Genomic DNA, 12,417 nt, shown 5'->3' on the forward strand with positions numbered 1-12,417 from the left:
CAACAAAATCGTAGGGGGACCACACGATGGGAGAAAATCTCAAATGACATTTGCTGTTGACATTAGAATGTCGATCCGCACGAATAGCACGAATGTAGTAGGCGATAAGCGAGCCCTTGCAGCAACATGAATGTGATGACGTAGAACGTGCACGCGTTTCTGCAAACTGTCAAAGATGATCGTTTAACAAGCAAATGGGAAAAGGAGAGTGAAAAAATCGCGTAATACGAGAATAGAATTTATTTTTACAATCATCTTTTTACTTAAGGATGCTAGGGTAGGACGTTTCAAGTGGAAACTAAAATTACTAAATTTTATTTTCTAATGGTATTCCTTTCTTAACGAACGGGTTCTCTCAACGCACCGTTGAATTTTATTATTGATGCGAACCATGCGAACGGTTAACAGTGATGTTTCTATTTATCGTTTTCCAAAAGACTAGATTATTCAACGAACTTATTTCAATTATATTTTTCAAAACTTGGTTTCGAACATGAGTATGTTTTACAAGAGCATGCAATTTGAACTCGTAAATGAATTATCAACTACAGGGTCTAAACTTTGTGTTTGAAGGCTTAATAAAGTTAACAGGGTAAGAAACATTAGAAGAATTGAGTTGTTTAGCTATATCAGTTTTTTATATCATCTGAAAGAGCTGCCTTTTCTAAGCAAAACGTGATTCTCCAAAAATTTTTATCATTATCCTCTAATTTTTGAATCAATAATTAAAACTGCTCGAAACCCACTGTACGTTCGCCATTGTACGAGAGTTCGAAACTGCCATTGTAGTGATTTAGAACGTTTTTTATTTTTCATTCAAAAATCGAGGGACAATGATATAAAATTTGAAAAAATCACGTTTTGCTGAGAAAATTATCAAAATTATCAAATTATCAATTTCATTTTATGCCGACCTCCTGCAAAAATCTTGAAAATTAGGTTGTTTGAGTAAATCAGTTTTTCATATTATCTGAAAGAGCTGCATTTTCTAAGCAAAACGAGATGTTCAAAAAATTTCTATCGCTGTCATTCAATTTCGAAATCACGATTAAAAACTGCTCGAAATCGCTGCAATGACACACTATCAACTGTCATTGTAGCGATTTGGAGCAGTTTTGAATCGTGATTCAAAAATTGAATGACAGCGATAGAAAATTTTTAAAATCACGTTTTGCTTAGAAAATTATTCTCTTTTACCTGATATATAAAAATCAAAAATCCATGAGTAGCTAAACAACACCAATTGGAAGGGAAAGAAAAAAAATCCTACCGTTTTGTTATTATCACAAACAAGTCCAGTGACAGCGAGAGTGTCATCAAAAGGGTCAAAGATTAAAAACAATAATAAAGGGTTATTTTTCAACATTTATTTGAGAGCAAGTTACAAACGTCGTAAGTTATATACAAACTTTTATTGTGCAAATTCCACCTCTTTAGACGTTTCTCCGATGGCATTTACCGGGCTAGTCGTGCTGTTTTTAAAGGTAATAAAAATTTTGTAAATGAGTGTTGATTGCTGCACTTTACTTAGTTTATAACAGTAAGTATACAACAAAATGTGTTGTACTATAAATTTACAAGCGGCAGTTGTTTTTTTTTAGAAAAATGAGCTCGAAAAAACAACGATTGGAAAATGAGGAAGCAGCAGCTGGACCCAGCAGCCGCTCCACTTCCGTTTCCAAGAAAATTCTCGATGAACATTACCTTGGAGAGGCAGAAGAGATAACTAACGATCCTCTAGTTTCAACTATCGTCGACTACGATCCGGAGATTTTGGAATCAGAGTCGGATGAGGAAGAGAACGAGCCGCTGCGTGAAGGATTCGCCCAAGACGAATTACCTTCTGGCCTTTATGGTTGCTGGCTGTTAGTGGCCACACGTAATTTCAAGGGACACAGTTCGGGAAAAGAGGTAGGAAGATGGGGTGTCGCTGGTAATTCTGTTATAGAATTCATCAAGAACTGCTGGCAGCTGTCACAGAAATTCCTCAAACGGGAAGTTTTGTTTAAGTGCGATGAAAGTGACATTGGAAAACCAGTTTGGAGTGAAAAAATAGGCCCGGAAGAAGAAGATTTTGTGAAATTTGCCCTTTTTAAAGATAAAACCAGCCACAGAACCCTTCGTCCTGATCAACTAACAGAGACGATTCTCCAAAACTGGAGAACTAAGGAAATACACTAGCTGCTTCATGTTTATTCAACTTCTGTGAACAACAAAGCTATAGTATTTCAATCTGTTCAGGAACTTTTGCTGGGCAAAGGCTCAGCTGACAAATCTGGTGCTGCATCCAACTCCACAATTGATGCTCTTGCTAGAAAGCTACGTGATATACATGGTCATTATTGGGAAGCCCATCATATTGCGTGGATGATGTGGGCCAATGTAATTTCAGTGTCGGAATCGCACGTTCAAGAAACGATGATTCACGAAGCACCCCCTGCTCATTTAATCAAACTGTTTCAAACGAAGGAGCAGCCACGTTTACAATCTGTTGCCAGGAATTTTTCTATGGCCCACAGTGTTAATCAAGGTTACCAGGACGATGTGTTGGTGATTAGGCGTAGTTATGACCAGCTGGAAGGCATGCTATCGAATGTAAACAAATGAATGAAACTTCTGAAGAACCAAATCGAGTTGATGAAATCGCGAGCTGCAATAGGAGAATCATTCATATCAGCGGCGGAGCAGGCGGTGCTAGTCGATGAAACTTCCTTTAGTGCTTCATTGGCTAGCAAAGTTATAGACGCAGAAGATGTGGACCACATGTTATGAACACGGAGGAAAATGGTTGAATTTAGAGTAGAAAAAATAACCTTTGATTGGATTGGTATTGTTAACTATTTCAGGACGCTTTTTTGTAATATCAGAGATGTTTTTTTTAATTAAATGTTTTATCATGGTTTTTATTGATTTGGTTATGATGACCGATTCTAGCTAGTAAGCTAATAGAAAAACATTACAAATTACGCTTTTTCTCTGCGTTGTCTTTAAATCCGAGTCGAATGAGATCCTGTTCAAGTCCCAAACTGGGATCAAATCTTCCACCACGAATATATCCACATTTTTTGAAAAGAGCCGTCACGTCAATACTGGAATATGCTTGAAAAGTCTCTGCAATGCACAGTTTGTAATCACGCTTTCCTTTCTCCGGGTTATACTTCTTCATTGCCCGTTTAACATTTCCGAATACGACCTCAATAGGGTTAAAAAAGGGGCAATAAGCCGGAAGAAATACGATGTAGATTCCCAAAGAGCGCAAATAAGAAATAATCATTTTGTCACGAAGTATACGCGCTGCATCCAAAATCCAGACAGAGTGGTATCCGGGATATCGATATATGTCTCCGGATTCTAGGCAGAACTTGCGAACACATTCGAAAAACTTGACCCTGTTGAAAGTACCTTCAGTACTGTAAACTTCCTTGATTCCATTAACTCCGAGGAAACAAAGCAAGGACATTCTCGGTTGTCGGATGAATTCACCTCTGCAAATCAGCCGTTGGCCGCGAACTCCATATCCGCGTGATCGAAGCGTTGATCGGTTGTCAACACTTACTTCATCTAAGAAAATAAGATTATGATAGTCCCATCTGATAAGCTGAAACTCCTTACAGAACCGAATTATTTCTTCTGATCGGATTTGTATGGCCCTCCGTTCCAGAACTTTGTACGTCATTTCCTCCTGGTGTAAAATACGGCATATGGAAGAGGTCGAAATCGACAATCGGAAATGTCGCTCAAAGAGTTTCTTGGTTTCATCGAGGTAAAGGGTAGGCTGAGAAGAATATAGCTCGACCAACCACGTCCGCTTTTCACTTCCGAATCTTAAATCTTATAAATAACGGCCAGTTTCGACTTCGACAGTCCAAGGAAGAAGTATCCGTACAATACATGATATATTGTATTAACGGAAGACCGCTTTCCGGAAACGTGTTGTAGAATATTATCCAGTTTATCAAAATAAATAAACCATTAGCAAAATATATTAGTTGAAACTGATAGAAGATAAAAAAACAAAACGAATGTAAACATGTCACACAATCATCGTTTCAATGTATTGGTGAGCACGGGAAAATAAATTATTAGTACGAAGTTGCGTGAGAGTCTGAAAATTGTTGCAACGGGCAATATCAAATGTAATCTTTTTTTTCGTCTCGGTCAAAACCAAAAAAAAGTTCATTTATGCATGCTTCCCAAGGAAAAAAATCTTCCTGTTACATAGAGAGATACTTCGTCTCCAGCCTTCCAAAGCAAACATACCCTACCCCCCCCCCCCCCCCCCCCACGCGCATACTTTTTGATAAAACCGTTACATCATGCTTTACTCACACGCTCGTAAATAATAACTCATGAACTGAGCAACTCTGACTCAGTTTAGAACGATGTTCGTAGACGTCAAAAAATGAGTAGAAGTCTTTTTTGATTTTGAGTAACTTTGACTCACTTTTTGGGTTCCCTTAATATAACGTCTTTCCGAGTAAATGTTACTCATTTTAGAGTTATTATTTACGAGCGTGAATCATGGGTGTGATGTGATAGATAAACAGAGATGCCAGATATACAGACAAATCTGTATTATACAGACTTTCTGTGTTGCGATACAGACACGCATAAGCCTACAGATTTTATACATGTAAACAAGCCACAATTTCCCGTTTTTGGATGAATACAAGCTTGATCTATTGTACAGATAAAATTTTTTGATCAAAAAACAATTATTTAATCAACAAATTTTACTGGTAAGGGTAGGGGCATATGGCACATTGGTTCTTTTCACATGTTTGGCAAAAATATCAATTATCGATCGCTATCGATTAGTATTAAAGCATTTTCGATTGCTTTCAGTTGTTATAGTTCCATAAATGTTTCAATTTTTAAATGTGGCAAACACGGGCAAACAACAATCATAATGTCAAATTAATTTGACCGTTATGTCGAAAGATTAAATATTTGACCATTGGCTAAAGAGTGTAATACAGGCTTTACTCGTTTGGAATGCTAACGACATTTTTCTGCAGCTTGCGACTTTACCCACTTTAGTGATGGCAGCGCTGAATTACAGTCGAAGCTGCCACACGCATGAAAATTCTCACAAATTATACAGTCGCTATTCTTGCAAAGACATAACACTGATTTTGTGAGGTTTGTATATTTTTTTTAAATCAGCACTAAAACAAACAAATTTTTCGCAAATATAAACTGTGAATGAATAAAATTGTCATTAATGTACAAATTGCAACTGCTCAAATTCTACATTAAAAAACGGCAGCTTTCTTATTGCGATAATACCGATAAGAGCTGAAAAACTATCGATTTTATCAAATCATCGACTACTAATAGCGAATTTCTTTACTCCACTGCGCCAGGGCAAATCTTCCGGGGAATAAAGTAACGACATCGCGATTTACGACGCAAGTAAGAAAGAGATGCCAGATAATTGTTCACGAATTAAGAACGTATGGAGGTGGGTTGAAGCTGAAAAATTTTACAGTGCGCTTCGGCCAGCACGCCAGGTCAAAACTGGGTTGAAATCGAGCGAAAAAGAAGCGTTTTGACAGCAGTTTGAGGTCAAAACGAGGTGAGCTGGTGGAATTAAGAAATTCGCACCACTATACTGCGTATTGCGACTTGCTGAAAAAACCGTTGCATCTTTTTACACATGAAACATAATTAGCTTGGATGTCTGTTATCTGTGAAAGTATTCATCGTTGCAGTTTTGGGCACACCTTTATATATACCATAACTTCTCGACGTTACATTATCTTTGATGTGATGACAGTCATATTGTCAGATAAACAATAAATATCAAAATATATCAACCAATATCCTGTAATATTATCGAAATATTTTTCATGAAAAATCACAAGAAGGTTGTATGCAAAGCCACGACCGCAAGGTTGAAGTAGAATACTTTTACAAGAAAGATAACCTGGCTGCTTGCGTGTCAGTCATTTTTTCTAGTAAATAAACGTTGACCGTTCATTGGCAGTATTGTAATTTCTTTTTGTCTGATATTTTGAATGAAGTTCATTGGATATTTTTAAATTTTGTGCAAATGAGAAGTTGAAGTGCTGCCGAATTGTAATATGCACATTTAATACGACATCATTAAACGGGAACGGAACAAAGGCTACGGTTATGCAGAACGCGAATGCCGGCGCGATGCGATTCGCCTTACCGTGGTGAAATGTACAGCTCTTTTTAAGGCGAAGTAGAGCTATACATTTCAACAGATTTCGTCTTGCCGAATCGCATCGCGCCGTTATTTGCGTTCTGCATGACCGTAGCCAAACACTAAGCGACGCAAACACGTAATAATAGTCAGAGTATGCATGTAGATGAAGATAAATAACTTTGGATTATAGCGCAAAATGTGAAAATATTAACTCTTCAAATAATCATTTGTGTTCAAATTTCTGTTGTTCAATTTAATATCCGATGAAATGTTTGTTATTATCTGATGAAGCTCTTATATAGGCCAAATGATGCATTCCCAATTTACTAGGTCCATAACTCTGCCGACCGTGCTTGGGAAAGCGCGGTATAACGACCAATCAGAGGTCGAATTTTGTGTTTTGACAAGGCTTAAGAGTTTTCAATAGTACAATAGTTCGAATGATAAAATTGCAATTTCATGCATTTGGTAGGAATCTTAGAAGATTTTCTAATCGATTGCTGCAAAAACGAAGGAAATCCATCGAAAACTAACCGATTTATTAGCATTTGAAATTTTTCTCACTTTTTTCAGTTTTAGATTTTCATTTTACATCCCTATGTAGCCGAACTTCCTGAGAGAAGTATTCTAATTCAAAATTAAATCTTCATTAATTCATTTGTCTTATAAGGACAATTGTTCAATTTATCACAGGATGTAGTGTTTATCTTACATCTCTGTGTTACCTTGATAGTGAGGACTAAGGCGCACGGTCAACACAATAAGAAAGGTGTTTTCACATTGAAAACTAGACACGGCTTTACTGGAGGAAGTGTTGGCAAATGCATCTACCGCTAATACCACCGCTATCATACGAAAGCGCGTCGTTTCATGTGGGGAATATCAACAAAGAAAAATGACGCGCGTCTATGCATAACCCGAAATGTTTCGCCATGCTGCTCCCATTTACCTTTACATCGGCCTCAGGGAATTACCGGCTGCATCTGCATCTACCGCTGAGGCTGTCACTTGGTACAAAAAGCTATTAACTCTTCAAATAAGTGTGTTATTTGTTCTCAAAAGAACAATTGTTCAATTCAAAATCGGATTTACGCAATCGCATCTCTGTAATATTACCGACAATAATATTCTTCTGAACAACTTTCCCATTAGGCCTCTGCCATAATAGACGCGAAAAGCGACGCGAACCGATTCGCTCAGCTGTAGGTTAATGTACAGCCATCAGTAGAGCTGTACATCAACCTACGGCCGAGCGAATCGGTTCGCGCCGCTTTTCGCGTCTACTATGGCAGAGGCCTTAGAGAAAGTTGCTGGCTGATGTATTCACTTCATGCAAGCCTGCTGCTGATGCTTCCCGGTACCACACTGAAACAGCATTTCAGTGAAGGGAGTGTCGTTGCATCAGCTGAACCTGCTACTATCGATGCTGATATACCCGCTGCAACAACTACGCTATGCATAGCCATGCCACAGTTGTGGCCGCTATACGCTGGCCCAACTGCTGAGCAACTGCAACGCTATCCGTAGTCATGCCACAGTTGTGGCCGCCATTGGTATCCGCTGTACCTGCATCTGCTGGCCCTGCTGCTATCGATGGTGAGATCCGCTGAAACTGCTACGCTTATTCGCAGCCATGCCACAGTTGTGGCCGCTATTTGCTATCGATGGTACCCACTGCTCGCTCCCGCTGCTGCTAAGGGAGGACTGCTGTCGTCGCTGTTCAGAACTAGTATGAGCGGCTTCGACTAAAACAGGCTCTTATATAGGGATGAAAATAGGAATGAATTATTTTTCGTAGGTGGTGGAATGACATAACTTGAAAAATATGTGTGACCTCATTCCGGCTCAGAGCGATCATTTGATAAGCTCCACCTCTTTTTTCAGTTTCTAAAGTTTTTCCTCAGTTTCGTAGCACGGATGCACAAAAATGATTTCTTGTGAACATTCTGTCGAGCCGGACCGATAGCACTCTCATTGAAGCAACAAAATAACATGTTTTGTGTCGTGTTGCGCAGCTTCGTTGAAGAAAATGTTCCCGTCCCCGTGTCGCATGTAAGCAGATTATTGCGTTCAGTAGACAGTAGATAGTGTATCCAGCGAATAAACACCGATGGTGCTCTCACACACGCAACGGTTTTAACCCGTATTTTATTGCGGTTTGTAACATCAAGCGATTTCGTTTGCTCGCTGTTGCGTGTTGCATCATGTGACAACTTGGCAGCTGGGAGACGACGAAATTCTGTTTACGCTGATTGATTGAATCGTCTTCATATTAGCTCTGCATAGTCGAACTAACTGCTTTTGTGAATGCGTTCTAACAAGGCAGTTTATTATTCAATGTCGGTTATGCTGATCGCAGCCTTTGCGCTGCCTCTACAGTGGGGAGTTTACTGAATAAAGTAAAAATTAGACAACTACAACAGAATTTGATTGCATCCCGCACAGAATGTCTGCTTGTGTTGATGCCAGAAAATTATTAACCTTCAATTATTTTTTTTATTTGCCTTCAAAAAAGCATTTTCCCGTTCAAAATCGGTTGCTAATTACAACCTTTGAGCTGCCCTAACATTGGGGGAATTAAGATACACGGTCAACATGCACTGTGAAAGCTATTTCACATTCAGTAAATTGGACGGGTGCGACAAATTTAAATTGCTAGGATGCAACACAGAATACTTGCTTGCGTTGACAAAAATTATTAACTTTCAATGACTTGTTTAATTGCCTTCAAAAAGGCATTTTGATTTCCTGATGGCAATCTTCATGCTGCCCCAACACGGGGGGAATAATGCCTGTCTGGCGACACACGCTGAGAAAAACCGCGCTGCTCCTGAGACGGGCTGTTGTCGCTGTACACACGCTGAGAAAAACCGCGCTGCTCCTGAGACGTTGTGACCAACCACAGAGCTAGTGCTGCTGCTGCTAAGGAAGGACGACTGCTGTTGTCGCTGTCTAGAACTATTATGAGCGGCTCCTGCTGAAACAGGCTCTTATATAGGCCAAATAGCATGTTTTCATTTGCAAGGTATATGATCCTGTCGACCGTGCTTGGGAAGCAATCATATAACGACCAATCAGAGGTCGAATTTTTCGTTTTGACAAGGCTTGTCTATTTTCATTAGTACAATAGTGTGAATAATAAAATTATAATTATCTTATTTTGGGAAGAATCTTAGAAGATTTTCCAATCTATTGCTGCAAGAACGAAGGAAATCCATCGAATACTAACCGATTTATTAGCATTTGAAATTGGACATATTTTTCACTTTTTTCGGTTTTAGATTTTCATTTCACATCCCTATGTAGCCGAACTTCCTGAGAGAAGTATTCTACTTCAAAATAAAGGTGTCTAGCCCCTTGCTACAAACTCAGTTTCTTTTGCCGAACTCAGCAAACTTTCTACTGAGTTTTCAACAGCTGAGCCATCAGTGAACTGTTCGGCAATTCATTTGCTTGACGAGCGTTCGCTATTTTTTCATTGTAGCTGAAACCACCAGAGATGCCAGACTTTTTTTTTTGGCAAGTCTGTATAATCCATAAAAATGTCTGTATAAGTCTGTATACCGCTGCGAAAAAAAGTTACCGATACATTGATACCTAATTATTTGTCGACCTGTCAGATTGTTTTGTTTTATTGCTTGTTTTGATTGTTCGTTTTCGAGTCTATCATAGTTGGTCGATTAATCGATAACTAATTTATCTTTTAAATCTAAGTAACACATAGAAGTAAGAGTCTTTCCCGTGATAAAAATCGTCGTTCGTCGTAATGTAGCTAAACTGATACATGATGGCTGAAGTCTCGCGGTTATAAAAATAGTACCTTCAAGGTTTGGGACATTTTAAGCAATTCTTCAACGTTGGATATTGCTCCGAATAGAACAAACGGTCTTTTCACCGATATAACCTGCATGGCAATCGATCGAGACAATCAGCTGTTTGTTACTGGGGGCGGAACAGGCAGATTAGTGCCCACGGGGCCGATAAAAACCCCGATAGCCTGACTCGATTCCCGTTGTCATGATTTCACTCTCAAAAACGCAAGATTAATATGTTCAGCAAAGTGTTCAGTTCCTAGTTCACTTTTTCCAGCAACGACTACAGTGACTTTTGGTTTTTGTGTTCGTTTTTTTGTGTATACTGGTAAAACCATTATGTAGAATATCAGATATCTGTGTAATATCTGTATTATACTAAATGTCTGTATAAAATCTGTAGGCTTATGCGTGTCTGTATCGCAACACAGAAAGTCTGCATAATACAGATTTGTCTGTATATCTGGCATCTCTGGAAACCACAGAGAACAAACATTCATGTTCATATGAATGAATTTGAAAATCGTGTGTAAAAATACACTAACGAAATCTGTTTTGTGGTACCCAAGTTGCACTGCATAACCCTCTAGTGCCCAAATTAATTTCTAGACGGGCTTCGGTAAAATCACTTTGAATCATTATAAACACTTTTTAGGTATCCATTGAAGCTTTTTAGAGGTTTGCCTAAAGCCCGCCAAATGGCGGCATTGGGCACTAGAGGGATACATATCACCGATATATCTAATTTGTCGGTGTAAATATTGCTGTATCGATATTTTATCGATATCAACGCTTGGTTTGCAAGTGACGAGAGCGCCGCATAGCGGGTGCATTACCACTTACTGGTAAATGACGGTTGCAAGTTTTTACAAATATTTTGAAAATAAGATTGACGTCTGTTCTCTGTGCTGAAACTGTTCTAATAGTTGCTATTGTAAGATGTAAAATTGACATATGCAGAAAAATTACCGTACAGTATGGTGAAGAAAACAACAAAATTTCAGTAAAACAATAAATGGTTATTCAGCAACATCTGAGTAGGTAGATGCTGTCAAATATTTACTAAACTATGAAAGAGTGCAGGAAAATTTTTAGTTTACAGAAGAGGTCAGTAATATTTTTTGCTGAGCTCGTCAAGTAAATTTTATTTAACAATATTTTGTCGAAAAATTGAACCGACATCAGCAATTTTTCAGGAAATTACAGAATGACCAGTTATATTTCAAATTTACTCAACGTGACCGTAATAAAAATTACAGAACAATTAAGACGAAAATAAGTGTGTGGACCTTGGGGCAAGACACTATTAATATATTGCAAAATATTTCCAATATTCAATATAACGAAGTATTTATCGTTACATTTTTGGGCTCCCCTCTATTTATATCACAGCTTATTGACGTTATCGTTATTGTTGACGTTATCGTTGGAGGGTTGTCAATTGACGGATAAACGATAAATATCAAAATATATCACCGATATCGAGTATAACATCATCGAAATATTTTTCATGAAAATAAAGGTGTTTAGCCCCTAGGTGTAGACCAATATCGTACACACTTAACTGCATAATGTTTTCTCGGTAAAGTAAAATACCGAACTACTTGAAAACATTTTCGTTTACCGTTGTTCCGTAACAAAATTACTGAGAAATCGGAAACCGAATGAGTTTACCGGAATACCGGAATACCGTAAATTTGTTTGCCAAAAAAATCCGTAAAACAGCAAATTTTCGAGTTCAGTAAACTAAAATACCGAATCTCGGAAGCCTGGCATCATTTAACCGAGATCTTGTTGAACCAAAAAAGCTCTTACCGAGATTCCGAAAAATAGAACTGTTAAAATAACGAAAGCTTCACTATCAGTTTTGTTCGTGTTTTGGTTTAGATGTGAAAGGAACAGGTTTCGCGGTTAATTATCATTCCGAAGAAATCTGTAATATTCATATAATCATATTAACCTACAATGTTGAGTAAGTATACAATATTATTTCTCAGATCTTGTTTGTGTACAAATATAATACTAAAAGAAAACAATTAATTCTTTCCTTACTCAATTTTGTAGCTTAACGGCTCGCTTCGCAGGATGGAAGTTGCAGTGATGGATGTTGTTTCATTTGCAGGAAGCAACACAATTCTCCTGTTTCTACCAATGCTGTAATAAGTTGAATCATTTGACAAAATAATTAATAAAATTATACGGATAATTAATCGTTTTCATCATTTCCTGGATTTATCTGAGAAATCACAAAATGCGTACTTCAGTAAATTTTACCGAAATTTTCGTAATTATTCGACAGTTGAAATTTCCGAGTCCCGGTAAGATATTACCGAGAATCTCGTTAAAGTTTGACAAGTTGTCAATTGTTCATTTTACAGAAACTCGGTATTTTGATGTATTACCGAGATTTTTACCGAGATCTCAGCTGTT

General features: G+C 38.0%; 1 protein-coding gene across 1 annotated transcript; it reads right to left on the reverse strand.

Annotated features, from left to right (window-relative positions):
- Window positions 1-2,913: 2,913 nt before the first annotated feature.
- On the reverse strand, window positions 2,914-3,688 carry LOC129727112 (uncharacterized). The gene is made up of 2 exons (XM_055684585.1): window positions 3,613-3,688; window positions 2,914-3,561 (listed from the first exon to the last, which is right to left on the reverse strand). Exons 1-2 carry the CDS (start codon window positions 3,674-3,676, stop codon window positions 2,957-2,959), a joined length of 669 nt encoding a protein of 222 aa, XP_055540560.1. The 5' UTR covers window positions 3,677-3,688; the 3' UTR covers window positions 2,914-2,956.
- Between the last annotated feature and the right edge of the window lie 8,729 nt (window positions 3,689-12,417).

This window comes from Wyeomyia smithii, chromosome 3, assembly GCF_029784165.1.
Source record: "Wyeomyia smithii strain HCP4-BCI-WySm-NY-G18 chromosome 3, ASM2978416v1, whole genome shotgun sequence".
Taxonomy (NCBI): domain Eukaryota; kingdom Metazoa; phylum Arthropoda; class Insecta; order Diptera; family Culicidae; genus Wyeomyia; species Wyeomyia smithii.

What these genes read in the sequence shown, in the direction of transcription:
- LOC129727112 (XM_055684585.1), bottom strand. Translation starts at nt 3,676, where the DNA reads ATGACGTACAAAGTTCTGGAACGGAGGGCCATACAAATCCGATCAGAA. An exon ending in AGAAGAAATAATTCGGTTCT is followed by an intron (nt 3,562 to 3,612) that starts GTAAGGAGTTTC and finishes TTATTTTCTTAG; the next exon opens with ATGAAGTAAGTGTTGACAAC.